The following is a 21189-nucleotide window of genomic DNA, read 5'->3' as shown; positions in this document are numbered from 1 at the left end:
ACAGACCCTGAACCTCCATATCAGCACCAGAATCCTGAACCACCCAGAGATTAAGGGGAAAAAAAGACAAAACAAGCTGCAAAGGAAAAAAAAATGACTCAGAACTTTCTTTTCCCTCTTTTGAGATGCATTTAACACATTGTGGGCCAGCTGTACTGTTATGACCTGGTGGTTAAGGAGCCACACTGATATGACCTGGTGGCTAAAAAGCAACATGGGACGAGCTCTGAGGAGGTGGTATCTTTACTGACCGCAGTTCCTAATCCTAACAATAACACTAGTAATAGCAGTGGGATGTTCCTGACTCTCCCTAGACACCTCGTCACAGCCTAAGAACTAACTACCCCTAAAGAAGGAAATAGAAAGCTATCTTGCCTCAGATAAAAACCCCAAAAGGAAAGACAGCCCCCCACAAATATTGACTGTGAGTGGAGAGGGAAATGACATACACAGAAATGAAATCAGATTTTAGCAAAGGAGGCCAATACTAAACTTGATAGACAGAGAGAAAAGGATACTGTGCGGTCAGTATTAAAAACTAAAAATCCACGCAGAGTTTACAAAAATGATCTCCACACCGACTCACGGTGTGGAGGGGCAAATCTGCTTCCCCAGAGCTTCCAGCTAGCCTGAATACAACATAATGACAAGCTGGACAAAAAGACAAATAACATGAGCAGAGCAATAGAGTCCAAAGCAAATGGACAACAAAGAACTAGCAAGAACTTATCTTTTGCTGAAATGGACAGGCCATATGAGATATCCAAGGAGAGATCTAAATCCAACCCAGAACATTGACAGCTGGCATGAACTAAAGCCCAGAGCCAGGTTAAATAGAAAATCCAGGCAAGACGATTAGTGAAGGCAGCTGCTACAGCTAACCTCAAGGAGCAGCAGTACCACTTGAAACCACCAGAGGGAGCCCAAGGGCAGAACTCACAAAAGTACCATTCACAACCACAGGAGGGAGCCCAAGAACGGAATTCACAACACAATCCTCTGCTTCTTCTCTTCCGGAAGGAAACATAGTTGATCTTCCGAATTTAGCAGAATACCCAAGAAATTCTGAGTTGTTGATGAATCCAATCTTGATTTTTCCATATTGACTAGCCAACCCAAGTCCTGTAAGGAAGATATTACATGCTTTAGGCGACTCTTACACTGAAAAAACGAATTTCCTACTACCAGGAAGTCATCCAAGTAGGGTATGATTAACGTATCTTGTTCTCTGACATAGGCCATCACTCCCGCAATGATTTTAGTAAACACCCTCGGTGCCATAGACAGACCAAATGGCATTGCAGTAAACTGAAAGTGTCTGACTTGGTCGTTTAACCCCTTCCCGACATGCGCCGTACTAGTACTGCGCTGCCGGCACTGCATTACTGACAGCCGCAGTACTAGTACGGCGCCCCGATCACCGCGGTCTCACGCTGAGCGCCGCGGTGATCGGGTGCGGGTGTCAGCTGTATATGACAGCTGACACCCCGCAGCAATGCCCACGATCGGCGCTGTCGCCGATCGCGGGCATTTAACCCCTCTGATGCCGCTGTCAATAGTGACAGCGGCATAGAGGGGGATCGCGCAGGGACGGGGGCTCCCTGCGCTCTCCCACCGGAGCAGCGCGATGAGATCGCGCTGCTCCGGTGACCTGGAAGGAGTCCCCGGATCCAAGATGGCCGCGGGACTCCTTCCGGGTCATAAGATGACCCTGCTTGCCGGCGTCTGCTGAGAATCCTCATAGCAGGCGCCGGCAAGCCTCTGTACCGTGCCTCTAAGATCGGTGATCTGACAGAGTGCTATGCACACGGTCTGATCACCAATCTGTGATGTCCCCTCCTGGGACAAAGTAAAAAAGTTAAAAAAAAAATTTTCCACATGTGTAAAAAAAAAAAAAAAAAAAATTCCTAAATAAAGAAAAAAAAAATATATATATTCCCATAAATACATTTCTTTATCTAAATAAAAAAAACACCACACAATAAAAGTACACATATTTAGTATCGCCGCGTCCGTAACGACCCAACCTATAAAACTATATCACTAGTTAACCCCTTCAGTGAACACCGTAAAAAAAAAAAAAAAAAAACGAGGCAAAAAACAACGCTTTATTCTCATACCGCCAAACAAAAAGTGGAATAACACGCGATCAAAAAGACGGATATAAATAACCATGGTACCGCTGAAAACGTCATCTTGTCCCGCAAAAAAAAAGCCGCCATACAGCATCATCAGCAGAAAAATAAAAAAGTTATAGCTCTCAGAATAAAGCGATGCAAAAACAATTATTTTTTATATAAAATAGTTTTTATTGTGTAAAAGCGCCAAAACATAAAAAAATTATATAAATGAGTTATCGCTGTAATCGTACTGACCCGAAGAATAACACTGCTTTATCCTTTTTACCAAACGCGGAACGGTATAAACGCACCCCCTAAAAGAATTTCAGGAATTGCTGGTTTTTGTTCATTCCGCCTCCCAAAAATCGGAATAAAAAGCGATCAAAAAATGTCATGTACCCAAAAATGGTACCAGCAAAAACGTCAACTCGTCCCGCAAAAAACAAGATCTCACATGACTCTGTGGACCAAAATATGGAAAAATTATAGCTCTCAAAATGTGGTGATGCAAAAACTATTGTTTGCAATAAAAAGCGTCTTTTAGTGTGTGACGGCTGCCAACCATAAAAATCCGCCCAAAAAACGCTATATAAGTAAATCAAATCCCCCTTCATCACCCCCTTAGTTAGGAAAAATAATGAAATTTTAAAAAATATATTTATTTCCATTTTCCCGTTAGGCTACTTTCACACTAGCGTCGGTACGGGGCCGTCGCGCTGCGTCGGCCCGACATACCGACGCATACTGTGCAAGCGCCGCACAACGGGGGCAGCGGATGCTGTTTTTCCACGCATCCGCTGCCCCATTGTGAGGTGCGGGGAGGTGGGGGCGGAGTTCCAGCCGCGCATGCGCGGTCGGAAATGGTGGACCGTCAGCACAAAAAAAGTTACATGTAACGTTTTTTGCTGCCGGCGGTCCGCCACAACATGACGCAACCGTCGCACGACGCTTGCGACGTGTGTCAATACGTCGCTAATGTTAGTCTATGGGGAAAAAACGCATCCTGCAGATGACTTTGCAGGATGCGTTTTTTCGCCAAAACGACGCATTGCGACGTATGCAAAAAAACACTAGTGTGAAAGTAGCGCTAGGGTTAGGACTAGGGTTAGGGTTGGGGTTAGGGTTTCAGTTAGAATTGGGGAGTTTTCACTGTTTAGGCACATCAGGGGCTCTCCAAACGCGACATGGCGTCCGATCTCAACGCGTTTGTTTGCGTTAAAAACGCATGCGTTTTTATAGAAAAAAAACAGAACACACACTGAAAAGTCACCCACCACCATCAAGGTGATAAAGGGATCCAAACCCTAACCCTAACCCTACCCCTAAACTCATCCCTAACCGTTTAATGAACATTTTCTGACAGTCATAGTGCCACGTATTTCAGTGCCACGTATTTCAGTGCCACGTTATTTCAGTGCCACGTTATTTCAGTGCCACGTTATTTCAGTGCCACGATATTTCAGTGCCACGTATTTAAGTGCCACGGTATTTCAGTGAAATACGTGGCACTGAAATATCGTGGCATTTACGTGAAATACGTGGCACTTAAATACGTGGCACTTAAATACGTGGCACTTAAATACGTGGCACTTAAATACGTGGCACTTAAATACGTGGCACTTAAATACGTGGCACTTAAATATCGTGGCATGTACATGAAATACGTGGCACTTATATACGTGGCACTTATATACGTGGCACTTATATACGTGGCACTTATATACGTGGCACTTATATACGTGGCCACTGATATATCGTGGCACTTATATACGTATATACGTATATACGTATATAAACGTATTTCAGTGCCACGTATTTCAGGTTAGGGGTAGGGGTAGGGTTAGGGGTAGGGTTAGGGTTTTTTGGGTTTTTCTTGTTTTCTTGTGTTTTTCTATAAAAACGCATGCGTCTAAAAAAATGCATGCGTTTTACCGCGATTACATGCGTTTTTTCACACATGCGTTTTTTTTAAAAACGCAAGTGTGAAACCAGCCTTACCCTTGGGAAAATAAAAACATGGGGGCTAAAATATAATTTTCGTGGAAAAAAATATATTTTTTATTTTCGCGGCTCTGCGTTATAAACTGTACTGAAGCACTTGGGGGTTCAAAGTTCTCACAACACATCTAGATAAGTTCCGTGGGGGGTCTAGTTTCCAATATGGGGTCACTTGTGGGGGGTTTCTACTGTTTAGGTACATCAGGGGCTCTGCAAATGCAACATGACACCTGCAGACCAATCCATCTAAGTTTGCATTTCAAACGGCGCTCCTTCCCTTCCGAGCTCTGCCGTGCGCCCAAACAGTGGTTCCCCCCCATATATGGGGTATCAGCGTACTCAGGACAAATTGCACAACAACTTTTGTTGTCCAATTTCTCCTGTTACCCTTGGGAAAATAAAAATGTGGGGGCTAAAATATAATTTTTGTGGAAAAAAAATATTTTTTATTTTCACGGCTCTGCGTGATAAACTGTAGTGAAACACTTGTTGGTTCAAAGTTCTCACAACACATCTAGATAAGTTCCGTGGGGGGTCTAGTTTCCAATATGGGGTCACTTGTGGGGGGTTTCTACTGTTTAGGTACATCAGGGGCTCTGCAAATGCAACATGACACCTGCAGACCAATCCATCTAAGTCTGCATTTCAAACGGCGCTCCTTCCCTTCCGAGCTCTGCAGTGCGCCCAAACAGTGGTTCCCCCCAATGTATGGGGTATCAGCGTACTCAGGACAAATTGGACAATAACTTTTGTGGTCCAATTTCTCCTGTTACCCTTGGGGGGAAAAAAATTGCGGGCTAAAACATCATTTTGTGGAAAGAAAAAATGATTTTTTGATTTTCACAGCGCTACATTCTAAACTTTAGTGAAACAACTGGGGGTTAAAAGTGCTCACCACACATCTAAATAAGTTCCTTAGGGGGTCTTCTTTCTAAAATGGTGTCACTTGTGGGGGTTTCCACTGTTTAGGCACGTCAGGGGCTCTCCAAACACGACATGGGTTCCGATCTCAATTCCAGCCAATTTTGCATTGAAAAGTCAAATGGCGCTCCTTCCCTTCCGAGCTCTGCCATGCGCCCAAACAGTGGTTTATCCCCATATATGAAGTATCAGCGTACTCAGGACAAATTGCACAACAACTTTTGGGGTCCAATTTATCCTGCTACCCTTGGGAAAATAAAAAATTTGGGGCAAAAAGATCATTTTTTGTGAAAATTAATATTAATTTTTTTTACGGCTCCACATTATAAACTTCTGTGAAGCACTTGGAGGTTCAAAGTGCTCACCACACATCTAGATTAGTTCCTTAGAGGGTCTACTTTCCAAAATGGTGTCACTTGTGGGGGTTTCCACTGTTTAGGCACGTCAGGGGCTCTCCAAACACGACATGGGTTCCGATCTCAATTCCAGCCAATTTTGCATTGAAAAGTCAAATGGCGCTCCTTCCCTTCCGAGCTCTGCCATGCGCCCAAACAGTGGTTTATCCCCATATATGAAGTATCAGCGTACTCAGGACAAATTGCACAACAACTTTTGGGGTCCAATTTATCCTGCTACCCTTGGGAAAATAAAAAATTTGGGGCAAAAAGATCATTTTTTGTGAAAATTAATATTAATTTTTTTTACGGCTCCACATTGTAAACTTCTGTGAAGCACTTGGAGGTTCAAAGTGCTCACCACACATCTAGATTAGTTCCTTAGAGGGTCTACTTTCCAAAATGGTGTCACTTGTGGGGGTTTCCACTGTTTAGGCACGTCAGGGGCTCTCCAAACATGACATGGGTTCCGATCTCAATTCCAGCCAATTTTGCATTGAAAAGTCAAATGGCGCTCCTTCCCTTCCGAGCTCTGCCATGTGCCCAATCAATGGTTTACCCCAACATGTGGGGTATCGGCGTACTCAGGACAAATTGTACAACAACTTTTTTGGTCCAATTTCTCCTGTTACCCTTGGTAAAATAAAACAAATTGGATCTGAAGTAAAAATTTTGTGAAAAAAAAGTTAAATGTTAAATTTTTTTTAAACATTCCAAAAATTCCTGTGAAGCACCTGAAGGGTTAATAAACTTTTTGAATGTGGTTTAGAGTACCTTGAGGGGTGCAGTTTTTAGAATGGTGTCACTTTTGGACATTTTCTGTCATATAGACCCCTCAAAGTCACTTCAAGTGTGAGGTGGTCCGTAAAAAAAATGGTTTTGCAAATTTTGTTGCAAAAATGAGAAATCGCTGGTCAACTTTTAACCCTTATAACTCCCTAACAAAAAAAAATTATGTTTCCAAAATTGTGCTTATGTAAAGCAGACATGTGGGAAATGTTGTTTATTAACTATATTATGTGATATAACTCTCTAATTTAAGGGCATAAAAACGAAAAATTTGAAAATTGCTAAATTTTCATAATTTTCGACAAATTTCTGTTTTTTTCACAAATAAATGCAAGTCATATCGAAGAAGTTTTACCACTATCATAAAGTACAATATGTCACGAGAAAACAATCTCAGAATCACCAGGATCCGTTGAAGCGTTTCAGAGTTATGACCTCATAAAGTGACAGTGGTCAGAATTGTAAAAATTGGCCGTGTCACTTAGGTGAAAACAGGCTTTGGGGTGAAGGGGTTAAGCGCACCACCATTCTGAGGAATTGTTGATGATCCTTATGAATGGGCAGATGGTAATACGCATCTTTTAAATCCAGGACTGTCATATAGCATCTGGGAAAAAGAAGTTTAGTCGCTGTTTTAATCGATTCCATCTTAAAGGCATGGTATTGTAGATACTTGTTCAATCTCCGTAAATTTATGATGGTTCCGAAGGATCCATCTGGTTTGGAGATTAAAAATAAAGGGGAATAGAACCCCTTCCCCTTGCTGATGTTTTGGAACTTCTACAATAACCTCCTTCTGTCTTAACATCTGAACCTCTTTTTCCAGGGCCTTCTGTTGGTTTAAGGAATCAGGGGCAGTCAAAATATAAAAATTCTAAGGTCTTTCCCGGAATTCTAATCTTAAACCCGACTTAACTATACCCAGAACCCAATTGCTCGAAGTTATTCTGGCCCACTCAGTATAGAAGTGCTTCAACCTGCCCCCTACTGGGAGATCTGTATTAACGGTAATTCCTTCTGCGTCTTGAGGAAGATGATGAGGCATTAAAGTCCGAACCTTTCTTTTTCGGCTCCGTTGATTCCCAGTCACGGTTTTGGTAAGGTCTCCGGTATGGGAAGCGTCTCCTGAAGGTATTCCTAAAGGTAGGAGTGAATACTTTAGGAAAACCTTTCTTCCTATCCTCAGCTTTAGCTAGGATATCGTCCAATACTGAGCCAAACAGGTACTCACCCCTACACGGAATTGTAAACAGTTTAGCTCTTACCTGGGCATCCCCCTTCCAGGTCTTAAGCCATAGTGCTCGGCGAGCAGCGTTCGAGAGACCTGCTGATCTGGCTGCTAGTTTCAGGGAATCCACCGATGCATCCACCAAATACGCCACACCCTCACGTATTTGCGAAAGGGAACTCAGTATCTTATCTCTAGGCACTTTGGATTTTAACAGTTCCTCCAGCTGGGTTATCCAGACCATGACGGACCTAGCTGTAAAAGTACTAGAGATCGCTGGTTTGAATGCTCCAGCCGATGACTCCCACACTTTCTTCAAGAACATATCCGCCTTTCTATCTGATGGATCTTTCAGAAGACCTACATCCTCCAGAGGCAAGGTACCATCTTTAGATGTAGAAGCCACCGCCGCGTCCACTTTTGGGACTTTCATCCATTCCGCCAAGTCACTATCGTCAAAGGGATACCTTCTCTTTGCAGATGACGGCAGGAAGCCCTTGTCCTGTTTATCCCATTCTCGTTTAATAAGGGATTTAACTGTATCCACTTCCGGGAATGACTTACGACTCTTCTGGCACAAGCCCACAAACATTATGTCTTGTGCAGACCTTGGTTCCCTGTTCTCTGCAACGCCCATGGTTGCTCGGACTCCTTTAACTAACATATCCATGTTTTCCACCGAAAAACATGGTCTTCCCTCTTCATCTGAGGACGATGGTGATGAGGAGCGGGAACCTCCACCTTCTTGCAGGGATGGGCTAGATCCAGGGGATATGTCCCTGACCGACCTTTCATGGCGGCTGTCTCTAAGGGAATAAGTTATCTCCTCCCTGATGACCGCTCTAAGGTCTGACGAACGAAGGGGAACTTCCTCTTCTAAGGTCCGAGAGATGCAAGCCTGGCAAAGACTTTTATATATAACTGTCAGGCATTGGAGTCATGCATACACTGTGTTCCAAATTATTATGCAAATTGGATTTAAGTGTCTTAAAGATTTAATTGTTTTGTTTTTCAAATAAACTCGTGGATGGTATTGTGTCTCAGGGCTCAATGAATCACTGAAATCAATCTTAAACACATGTGATAATTAGTTTTCCAGGTGATTCTAATTAAAGGAAAACTCAAAAATGATGTTCCACATTATTATGCAGGTCACAGGTTTCAAGCAATATGGGAAATAAAAAGAATCTCTCTGCTGCTGAAAAGCGTTAAATAGTGCAATGCCAATGAAAAAATTAGATATTTCACGAAAACTTAAGAGTGATCATCATACTCTGATGAGATTTGTGACTGAAACAGAGCACAGACAGAGTTCATGCAAATAAAGGCATAATGAGGAAGTTTTCTGGCAGACAAATTCGTTGGATTAAGAGAGCAGCTGCCAAAATACCATTACAAAGCAGCAAACAGTTATTTGAAGCTGCTGGTGCGACTGGAGTCCCTTGAACCTCAAGGTGTAGGATCCTTCAAAGGCTTGCTGTGGTGCATAAACCTACTATTCGGCTACCCCTAAACAGTGTTCACAAGCAGAAACGGTTGCAGTGGGCCCAGACATACATGAAGACTAATTTTCAAACAGTCTTGTTTAATGATGAGTGTCGAGCAACTCTGGACGGTCCAGATGGATGGACTGGTGGACGGTTGGTGGATGGCTACCATGTCCCAACAAGGCTGCGACGTCAGTAAGGAGGTGGAGGAGTCATGTTTTGGGCTGGAATCACGGGGAACCAGCTGGTAGGTCCCTTTAAGGTTCCTGAAGGTGTGAAAATGACCTCAGCAAAGTAAATAGAGTTTCTGACTGACAACTTTCTTCCATGGTCTAAAAAGCAGAAACGTGCCTTCAGGAACAAAATCATCTCATGCATGACAATGAATACCTCTGAGTCATTGGCTGCTATGGGCATAAAAGGAGATAAACTCATGGTGTGGCCACCATCTTCTCCTGACCTCAACCCTATAGAGAACCTTTGGAGTATCATCAAACAAAAGATCTATGAGGGTGGGAGGCCGTTCACATCCAAACAGCAGCTCTGGGAGGCTATTCTGATTTCATGCAAAGAAATACAAGCAGAAACTCTCCAAAAACTCACAAGTTCAATGGATGCAAGAATTGTGAAGGTGACATCAATGAAGGGTCCTATGTTAACATGTAACTTGGCCTGTTAGGATGTTTTGGCGTTAAATAGCTTTTTTGTTCTGTGAATGTGACCTCTTAATGCTGGAAATTCCACAAATGAGCATTTTCAGTTCTTTAAAACATGTCAAATGTTTAGAAATACTACTGTGCATAATAATTTGGAACATAGTGTAGAGCACATTACTTATGCTTAGATTTTGATGTCTTTTTTCCCTAAAACAAAGCACAGAATAACGGACCATATCAGCATCAGGTGTACTGTTAACACTCACCATAAGGCTGATCCCGTGAATACCAACTTTGGAGGAGAAGAATCCCTCTGTGACGCTGGGGCGCCCGCATGCTGCTGCCCCCGTACCACTCTGCTGCTACTTCCCGAGTGGCTACTACCGCTCTTGCTGCGCTGCTTGGATCCCTCTCCCTGAGGGTGCTCCGCGTCCCCTACTGAGGACATTTTGCTGCACACCACATTCCATAGCCGCTCTTTCATATCCGCAGCAGCACTCCTCCCCCGGCTTACCCCGGAAGTGTTACAACTACTTCCGGGTTCACCAGCGCCGGTGAGAACGCTGAACCGCGTGCTCGATCTGCGGATCAGGACGGCACTGCCCGACTCCTGGGACGCACTCCACATGGCCAGACGAGGGGGGTCTGCACGCAGGACACCCCCGACGCTGCTTCTGGGCCCCTGATTCTGCCGTTCCCAACGGATACCGCACAGAGGCATGCCGGACCCGGATAAGTTCATCCTGTAGGCTCCCGCCGTCCGGACAGGAACCCAAACTGGAGTGGTGAGGGGGACCGCCCCTTTAAATCCTGTAGGTTCCTGTCTGGATGGTGGGCGGATCCCCTCTCTCATAGGGGTGCTGTCTTGGCGATAGGAAAATATCTAGCATATTTTACAACTTTATACTTATCCGTCCTATTGATTTATGCAAAGATTGTTTTATTTATATCCTAAGTTATACAGTGCGCGATTCCCTATTCTTGCAAGAGTTACAATATACCTTATTTTTTTACAGGAGCTAATTTTACATATTTGGAAAATGTCTAAGAAGCATCTTATGAAATCAGCTGGCAGTAAACGATGCAAAAGCTCATCACAGCAGCCAGTTTCTCCAGACCTTAGTGGAAAAAGTTCTTCAAGATTATGAACTAAAAAAAACAGGTTCTTGCTATTGTAACTGATAGTGCGTCAAACATGATAAGTACAATTAAACTGATGAATGAGAATAATGAAGGTGAACAGCAGCTAGAAGAACATTTCACATTCAGTATGTTGGAGATGGAAGGCCACAGTCCAAACAGCTATTACTACAGAAGAACAGCAAAATAATTCTTTACAATTAGATGATCTTGTTGAAGCTGCTTCACACCTCTTTCCTATTCATCACATGCGCTGTGTTGTGCACACGCTGCAGCTGGCAATAAGAGATAATCTGCAAGAGGGACATGCTGGAACTCTGATTAGCAAAGTGAAGAAATTGGCTATTGCTGCCAGAACCCCTAAAATTGATTCCATCTTGAAGAGATGTGCTGGAAAAGGGGCAATGGTGGATCAAGCCACTCGGTGGGGCAGCACCTATTTAATGATTGAGCGATTGCTTGAGCTGAAACCCTTCCTTGTAGATATGGCCAACCCTCAGGTAACACTACAGGTGGCTGAATTGAAGGAATTTCTTCATTACCCATTTACAGTGAATAAAAAGTTACAAGCTGAGGATTTACCTCCTGGCATTTTTATAAAGGAGTGGAAGAACTTGTTATTTTGCCTGTCCCAAAGAGGAGGTTTAATCGCAGATGTCATTGCTGCTTCAACCTACAAGAAGAGTCAACATTTCAGACTCTTGAACAACAAGAAAGAAACAGATAAATTCAAAAGTCAACATACAGAAAACAGTCTATTCCTCCTGGTTTACTGAAAATAGACGTCTGGTTAATTAAGATAAAATGCAGTTCTGTCACAATATTGTTCCCCAGGCGATCGCCCCTGCCATTACTGTAGACATTGGCAGCACCTGGGTGATTTGGGACATGAGAGGCGACATATTTCCCGGGAATCTGAGGAGCTGATATGAAGATCATAGCATCTAATGTAAATGATTGGAGGAGTTCTGGTGTCTAATCCCATCTGAGCCTCTGGTGCTGGAGACACTGTGTCACCCCAACAAGCCCCAGAAATAGCTGGAGGACAACGTCTGTGACCAGGTCACTCACTCCGTCCACATCATCCCTGGAGGTTCAGTGACTGGTGGTGTCTGTACAGACGCGGTATAGAGCCGGCTGTGTGCCGGGCATGTTTCCAGCCAGTGCTCGGTATAGTGAGTGAAGCCGCTCCGTGCACACACCTGGGACTGAGGGCTGGAAATCTCAGGGGAGGAAATAGGTTCATTTCCTTTCAGTAAAACAACCGAGGAGTAACGTCATCATATTCACCCACAGATCGCCCCTGAAATGCTAGAAATTGTGTTCTCCATTTGGACAAGTTCTCTAGAGGCAAAGACTGAGGGATGTGATGAAGCCGCGCAGATACAGGGAGAGACTTTACTAGTTATACAGGTACGGACTCTGCTATGTGCCATCATATTAGAGGCCCCTAAACTTCTACACGGACCTCCTATATTCATGAAGGCCATAAGGAACCCAGGCTTCAGATGTCTTTATAGGATGGTGGAAAGCACAAGCCTGGTCCTCACAGGTGGAAAGTCTCACCTGATGGACAGGTGTAAAATACCTAATAATAATCTGTAAATGTCACTGTGCAATGAGGTCAGATCTGTATGTGACTGACGATGTCCTTGTATGATTTACAGCCTCCTGTCATAAAGACACCGAAGAACCAGATCCATTCACACCACCAAGATTTATCCCCGAATGACGAACCAGACATGGACGAAGACGGGAACAACATTTCCAGAAGAATCATAGACTTCACCTTAGAGATCATCTCCCTGCTGAGCGGAGAGGTAAACTCTTCTATATTTCTATTATTATCTGCTGAGTGGAGAGGTAAACTCTTCTATATTTCTATCATTATCTGCTGAGTGGAGAGGTAAACTCTTCTATATTTCTATCATTATCTGCTGAGTGGAGAGGTAAACTCTTCTATATTTCTATTATTATCTGCTGAGTGGAGAGGTAAACTCTTCTATAATTCTACATTATCTGCTGAGTGGAGAGGTAAACTCTTCTATATTTCTATTATTATCTGCTGAGTGGAGAGGTAAACTCTTCTATATTTCTATTATCTGCTGAGTGGAGAGGTAAACTCTTCTATATTTCTATTATTATCTGCTGACTGGAGAGGTAAACTCTTCTATATTTCTATTATCTGCTGAGTGGAGAGGTAAACTCTTCTATATTTCTATTATCTGCTGAGTGGAGAGGTAAACTCTTCTATATTTCTATCATTATCTGCTGAGTGGAGAGGTAAACTCTTCTATATTTCTATTATTATCTGCTGAGTGGAGAGGTAAACTCTTCTATATTTCTATCATTATCTGCTGAGTGGAGAGGTAAACTCTTCTATATTTCTATTATTATCTGCTGAGTGGAGAGGTAAACTCTTCTATATTTCTATTATTATCTGCTGAGTGGAGAGGTAAACTCTTCTATATTTCTATTATCTGCTGAGTGGAGAGGTAAACTCTTCTATATTTCTATTATTATCTGCTGACTGGAGAGGTAAACTCTTCTATATTTCTATTATCTGCTGAGTGGAGAGGTAAACTCTTCTATATTTCTATCATTATCTGCTGAGTGGAGAGGTAAACTCTTCTATATTTCTATTATTATCTGCTGAGTGGAGAGGTAAACTCTTCTATATTTCTATTATTATCTGCTGAGTGGAGAGGTAAACTCTTCTATATTTCTATTATTATCTGCTGAGTGGAGAGGTAAACTCTTCTATATTTCTATTATTATCTGCTGAGTGGAGAGGTAAACTCTTCTATATTTCTATTATCTGCTGAGTGGAGAGGTAAACTCTTCTATATTTCTATTATTATCTGCTGACTGGAGAGGTAAACTCTTCTATATTTCTATTATCTGCTGAGTGGAGAGGTAAACTCTTCTATATTTCTATTATTATCTGCTGACTGGAGAGGTAAACTCTTCTATATTTCTATTATCTGCTGAGTGGAGAGGTAAACTCCTCTATATTTCTATCATTATCTGCTGAGTGGAGAGGTAAACTCTTCTATATTTCTATTATCTGCTGAGTGGAGAGGTAAACTCTTCTATATTTCTATTATTATCTGCTGAGTGGAGAGGTAAACTCCTCTATATTTCTATCATTATCTGCTGAGTGGAGAGGTAAACTCTTCTATATTTCTATTATTATCTGCTGAGTGGAGAGGTAAACTATTCTATATTTCTATTATTATCTGCTGAGTGGAGAGGTAAACTCTTCTATATTTCTATTATCAGCTGAGTGGAGAGGTAAACTCTTCTATATTTCTATCATTATCTGCTGAGTGGAGAGGTAAACTCTTCTATATTTCTATTATTATCTGCTGAGTGGAGAGGTAAACTCTTCTATATTTCTATTATTATCTGCTGAGTGGAGAGGTAAACTCTTCTATATTTCTATTATTATCTGCTGAGTGGAGAGGTAAACTCTTCTATATTTCTATTATCTGCTCAGTGGAGAGGTAAACTCTTCTATATTTCTATTATTATCTGCTGAGTGGAGAGGTAAACTCTTCTATATTTCTATTATTATCTGCTGAGCGGAGAGGTAAACTCTTCTATATTTCTATTATCTGCTGAGTGGAGAGGTAAACTCTTCTATATTTCTATTATTATCTGCTGAGTGGAGAGGTAAACTCTTCTATATTTCTATTATTATCTGCTGAGTGGAGAGGTAAACTCTTCTATATTTCTATTATCTGCTGAGTGGAGAGGTAAACTCTTCTATATATCTATTATCTGCTGAGCGGAGAGGTAAACTCTTCTATATTTCTATTATTATCTGCTGAGTGGAGAGGTAAACTCTTCTATATTTCTATTATTATCTGCTGAGCGGAGAGGTAAACTCCTCTATATTTCTATCATTATCTGCTGAGTGGAGAGGTAAACTCTTCTATATTTCTATCATTATCTGCTGAGTGGAGAGGTAAACTCTTCTATATTTCTATTATTATCTGCTGAGTGGAGAGGTAAACTCTTCTATATTTCTATCATTATCTGCTGAGTGGAGAGGTAAACTCTTCTATATTTCTATTATTATCTGCTGAGTGGAGAGGTAAACTCCTCTATATTTCTATCATTATCTGCTGAGTGGAGAGGTAAACTCTTCTATATTTCTATTATCTGCTGAGTGGAGAGGTAAACTCTTCTATATTTCTATTATCTGCTGAGTGGAAAGGTAGACTCTTCTATATTTCTATTATCTGCTGAGCGGAGAGGTAAACTCTTCTATATTTCTATTATTATCTGCTGAGCGGAGAGGTAAACTCTTCTATATTTCTATTATTATCTGCTGAGTGGAGAGGTAAACTATTCTATATTTCTATTATTATCTGCTGAGTGGAGAGGTAAACTCTTCTATATTTCTATTATCAGCTGAGTGGAGAGGTAAACTCTTCTATATTTCTATCATTATCTGCTGAGTGGAGAGGTAAACTCTTCTATATTTCTATCATTATCTGCTGAGTGGAGAGGTAAACTCTTCTATATTTCTATTATTATCTGCTGAGTGGAGAGGTAAACTCTTCTATATTTCTATTATTATCTGCTGAGTGGAGAGGTAAACTCTTCTATATTTCTATTATTATCTGCTGAGTGGAGAGGTAAACTCTTCTATATTTCTATTATCTGCTCAGTGGAGAGGTAAACTCTTCTATATTTCTATTATTATCTGCTGAGTGGAGAGGTAAACTCTTCTATATTTCTATTATTATCTGCTGAGCGGAGAGGTAAACTCTTCTATATTTCTATTATCTGCTGAGTGGAGAGGTAAACTCTTCTATATTTCTATTATTATCTGCTGAGTGGAGAGGTAAACTCTTCTATATTTCTATTATTATCTGCTGAGTGGAGAGGTAAACTCTTCTATATTTCTATTATCTGCTGAGTGGAGAGGTAAACTCTTCTATATTTCTATTATTATCTGCTGAGCGGAGAGGTAAACTCTTCTATATATCTATTATCTGCTGAGCGGAGAGGTAAACTCTTCTATATTTCTATTATTATCTGCTGAGTGGAGAGGTAAACTCTTCTATATTTCTATTATTATCTGCTGAGCGGAGAGGTAAACTCTTCTATATTTCTATTATCTGCTGAGCGGAGAGGTAAACTCTTCTATATTTCTATTATTATCTGCTGAGTGGAGAGGTAAACTCTTCTATATTTCTATTATTATCTGCTGAGCGGAGAGGTAAACTCCTCTATATTTCTATTATCTGCTGAGTGGAGAGGTAAACTCTTCTATATTTCTATTATCTGCTGAGTGGAGAGGTAAACTCTTCTATATTTCTATTATCTGCTGAGTGGAGAGGTAAACTCTTCTATATTTCTATTATCTGCTGAGTGGAGAGGTAAACTCTTCTATATTTCTATTATCTGCTGAGTGGAGAGGTAAACTCTTCTATATTTCTATCATTATCTGCTGAGTGGAGAGGTAAACTCTTCTATATTTCTATTATTATCTGCTGAGAGGAGAGGTAAACTCTTCTATATTTCTATTATTATCCGCTGAGTGGAGAGGTAAACTCTTCTATATCTCTATTATTATCTGCTGAGTGGAGAGGTAAACTCTTCTATATTGCTATTATCTGCTGAGTGGAGAGGTAAACTCTTCTATATTTCTATTATCTGCTGAGTGGAGAGGTAAACTCTTCTATATTTCTATTATTATCTGCTGAGCGGAGAGGTAAACTCTTCTATATTTCTATTAATATCTGCTGAGTGGAGAGGTAAACTCTTCTATATTTCTATTATTATCTGATGAGTGGAGAGGTAAACTCTTCTATATTTCTATTATCTGCTGAGTGGAGAGGTAAACTTCTATATTTCTATCATTATCTGCTGAGTGGAGAGGTAAACTCTTCTATATTTCTATTATTACCTGCTGAGTGGAGAGGTAAACTCTTCTATATTTCTATTATTATCTGCTGAGTGGAGAGGTAAACTCTTCTATATTTCTATTATTATCTGCTGAGCGGAGAGGTAAACTCTTCTATATTTCTATTATCTGCTGAGTGGAGAGGTAAACTCTTCTATATTTCTATTATTATCTGCTGAGTGGAGAGGTAAACTTTTCTATTTTTCTATTATTATCTGCTGAGTGGAGAGGTAAACTCTTCTATATTTCTATTATTATCCGCTGAGTGGAGAGGTAAACTCTTCTATATTTCTATCATTATCTGCTGAGTGGAGAGGTAAACTCTTCTATATTTCTATTATTATCTGCTGAGTGGAGAGGTAAACTCTTCTATATTTCTATTATTATCTGCTGAGCGGAGAGGTAAACTCTTCTATATTTCTATTATTATCTGCTGAGTGGAGAGGTAAACTCTTCTATATTTCTATTATTATCTGCTGAGTGGAGAGGTAAACTCTTCTATATTTCTATTATCTGCTCAGTGGAGAGGTAAACTCTTCTATATTTCTATTATTATCTGCTGAGTGGAGAGGTAAACTCTTCTATATTTCTATTATTATCTGCTGAGCGGAGAGGTAAACTCTTCTATATTTCTATTATCTGCTGAGTGGAGAGGTAAACTCTTCTATATTTCTATTATTATCTGCTGAGTGGAGAGGTAAACTCTTCTATATTTCTATTATTATCTGCTGAGTGGAGAGGTAAACTCTTCTATATTTCTATTATCTGCTGAGTGGAGAGGTAAACTCTTCTATATATCTATTATCTGCTGAGCGGAGAGGTAAACTCTTCTATATTTCTATTATTATCTGCTGAGTGGAGAGGTAAACTCTTCTATATTTCTATTATTATCTGCTGAGCGGAGAGGTAAACTCTTCTATATTTCTATTATCTGCTGAGCGGAGAGGTAAACTCTTCTATATTTCTATTATTATCTGCTGAGCGGAGAGGTAAACTCTTCTATATTTCTATTATCTGCTGAGCGGAGAGGTAAACTCTTCTATATTTCTATTATTATCTGCTGAGCGGAGAGGTAAACTCTTCTATATTTCTATTATCTGCTGAGTGGAGAGGTAAACTCTTCTATATTTCTATTATTATCTGCTGAGTGGAGAGGTAAACTCTTCTATATTTCTATTATTATCTGCTGAGAGGAGAGGTAAACTCTTCTATATTTCTATTATTATCCGCTGAGTGGAGAAGTAAACTCTTCTATATCTCTATTATTATCTGCTGAGTGGAGAGGTAAACTCTTCTATATTGCTATTATCTGCTGAGTGGAGAGGTAAACTCTTCTATATATCTATTATCTGCTGAGAGGAGAGGTAAACTCTTCTATATTTCTATTATTATCTGCTGAGCGGAGAGGTAAACTCTTCTATATTTCTATTAATATCTGCTGAGTGGAGAGGTAAACTCTTCTATATTTCTATTATTATCTGATGAGTGGAGAGGTAAACTCTTCTATATTTCTATTATCTGCTGAGTGGAGAGGTAAACTTCTATATTTCTATCATTATCTGCTGAGTGGAGAGGTAAACTCTTCTATATTTCTATTATTATCTGCTGAGTGGAGAGGTAAACTCTTCTATATTTCTATTATTACCTGCTGAGTGGAGAGGTAAACTCTTCTATATTTCTATTATTATCTGCTGAGTGGAGAGGTAAACTCTTCTATATTTCTATTATTATCTGCTGAGCGGAGAGGTAAACTCTTCTATATTTCTATTATCTGCTGAGTGGAGAGGTAAACTCTTCTATATTTCTATTATTATCTGCTGAGTGGAGAGGTAAACTTTTCTATTTTTCTATTATTATCTGCTGAGTGGAGAGGTAAACTCTTCTATATTTCTATTATTATCCGCTGAGTGGAGAGGTAAACTCTTCTATATTTCTATTATTATCCGCTGAGTGGAGAGGTAAACTCTTCTATATTTCTATTATTATCCGCTGAGTGGAGAGGTAAACTCTTCTATATTTCTATTATTATCCGCTGAGTGGAGAGGTAAACTCTTCTATATTTCTATTATTATCCGCTGAGTGGAGAGGTAAACTCTTCTATATTTCTATTATTATCTGCTGAGTGGAGAGGTAAACTTCTATATTTCTATCATTATCTGCTGAGTGGAGAGGTAAACTCTTCTATATTTCTATTATTATCTGCTGAGTGGAGAGGTAAACTCTTCTATATTTCTATTATTACCTGCTGAGTGGAGAGGTAAACTTTTCTATATTTCTATTATTATCTGCTGAGTGGAGAGGTAAACTCTTCTATATTTCTATTATTATCCGCTGACTGGAGAGGTAAACTCTTCTATATTTCTATTATTATCTGCTGAGTGGAGAGGTAAACTCTTCTATATTTCTATTATCTGCTGAGTGGAGAGGTAAACTCTTCTATATATTTATTATCTGCTGAGCGGAGAGGTAAACTCTTCTATATTTCTATTATTATCTGCTGACTGGAGAGGTAAACTCTTCTATATTTCTATTATTATCTGCTGAGTGGAGAGGTAAACTCTTCTATATTTCTATTATCTGCTGAGTGGAGAGGTAAACTCTTCTATATATTTATTATCTGCTGAGCGGAGAGGTAAACTCTTCTATATTTCTATTATTATCTGCTGAGTGGAGAGGTAAACTCTTCTATATTTCTATTATTATCTGCTCAGTGGAGAGGTAAACTCTTCTATATTTCTATCATTATCTGCTGAGTGGAGAGGTAAACTCTTCTATATTTCTATTATTACCTGCTGAGTGGAGAGGTAAACTCTTCTATATATCTATTATTATCTGCTGAGCGGAGAGGTAAACTCTTCTATATTTCTATTATTATCTGCTGAGCGGAGAGGTAAACTCTTCTATATTTCTATTATCTGCTGAGTGGAGAGGTAAACTCTTCTATATTTCTATTATTATCTGCTGAGTGGAGAGGTAAACTTTTCTATTTTTCTATTATTATCTGCTGAGTGGAGAGGTAAACTCTTCTATATTTCTATTATTATCCGCTGAGTGGAGAGGTAAACTCTTCTATATTTCTATTATTATCTGCTGAGAGGAGAGGTAAACTCTTCTATATTTCTATCATTATCTGCTGAGTGGAGAGGTAAACTCTTCTATATTTCTATTATTATCTGCTGAGTGGAGAGGTAAACTCTTCTATATTTCTATTATTACCTGCTGAGTGGAGAGGTAAACTCTTCTATATATCTATTATTATCTGCTGAGCGGAGAGGTAAACTCTTCTATATTTCTATTATTATCTGCTAAGCGGAGAGGTAAACTCTTCTATATTTCTATTATCTGCTGAGTGGAGAGGTAAACTCTTCTATATTTCTATTATTATCTGCTGAGTGGAGAGGTAAACTTTTCTATTTTTCTATTATTATCTGCTGAGTGGAGAGGTAAACTCTTCTTCTATATTTCTATTATTATCCGCTGAGTGGAGAGGTAAACTCTTCTATATTTCTATTATTATCCGCTGAGTGGAGAGGTAAACTCTTCTATATTTCTATTATTATCCGCTGAGTGGAGAGGTAAACTCTTCTATATTTCTATTATTATCTGCTGAGTGGAGAGGTAAACTTCTATATTTCTATCATTATCTGCTGAGTGGAGAGGTAAACTCTTCTATATTTCTATTATTACCTGCTGAGTGGAGAGGTAAACTTTTCTATATTTCTATTATTATCTGCTGAGTGGAGAGGTAAACTCTTCTATATTTCTATTATTATCCGCTGACTGGAGAGGTAAACTCTTCTATATTTCTATTATTATCTGCTGAGTGGAGAGGTAAACTCTTCTATATTGCTATTATCTGCTGAGTGGAGAGGTAAACTCTTCTATATTTCTATTATTATCTGCTGAGTGGAGAGGTAAACTCTTCTATATTTCTATTATTATCTGCTGAGTGGAGAGGTAAACTTTTCTATATTTCTATTATTATCTGCTGAGTGGAGAGGTAAACTCTTCTATATTTCTATTATTACCTGCTGAGTGGAGAGGTAAACTTTTCTATATTTCTATTATTATCTGCTGAGTGGAGAGGTAAACTCTTCTATATTTCTATTATTATCCGCTGAGTGGAGAGGTAAACTCTTCTATATTTCTATTATCTGCTGAGTGGAGAGGTAAACTCTTCTATATTTCTATTATTATCTGCTGAGTGGAGAGGTAAACTCTTCTATATTACTATTATTATCTGCTGAGTGGAGAGGTAAACTCTTCTATATTTCTATCATTATCTGCTGAGTGGAGAGGTAAACTCTTCTATATTTCTATTATTATCCGCTGAGTGGAGAGGTAAACTCTTCTATATTTCTATTATTATCCGCTGACTGGAGAGGTAAACTCTTCTATATTTCTATTATTATCTGCTGAGCGGAGAGGTAAACTCTTCTATATTTCTATTATTATCTGCTGAGTGGAGAGGTAAACTCTTCTATATTTCTATTATTATCTGCTCAGTGGAGAGGTAAACTCTTCTATATTTCTAT

At 39.7% G+C, this 21189-nt stretch overlaps 1 protein-coding gene across 2 annotated transcripts in view; it reads left to right on the top strand.

Moving 5' to 3' along the window:
• The window catches only part of LOC143808886 (uncharacterized), a 266593-nt gene that overhangs the window by 198333 nt on the left and 47071 nt on the right, over nt 1-21189 (top strand). For both annotated transcript variants that reach the window (XM_077292056.1, XM_077292057.1), the window contains exon 3: nt 12402-12554. In XM_077292056.1, the coding sequence (XP_077148171.1) occupies nt 12402-12554 (153 nt within the window). The remainder of the gene's footprint in view (nt 1-12401; nt 12555-21189) is intronic.

This window comes from Ranitomeya variabilis, chromosome 2, assembly GCF_051348905.1.
Source record: "Ranitomeya variabilis isolate aRanVar5 chromosome 2, aRanVar5.hap1, whole genome shotgun sequence".
Taxonomy (NCBI): domain Eukaryota; kingdom Metazoa; phylum Chordata; class Amphibia; order Anura; family Dendrobatidae; genus Ranitomeya; species Ranitomeya variabilis.
The sequence above is the reverse complement of the archived record's forward strand: the minus strand, read 5'-3'. Positions and strand labels throughout refer to the sequence as shown.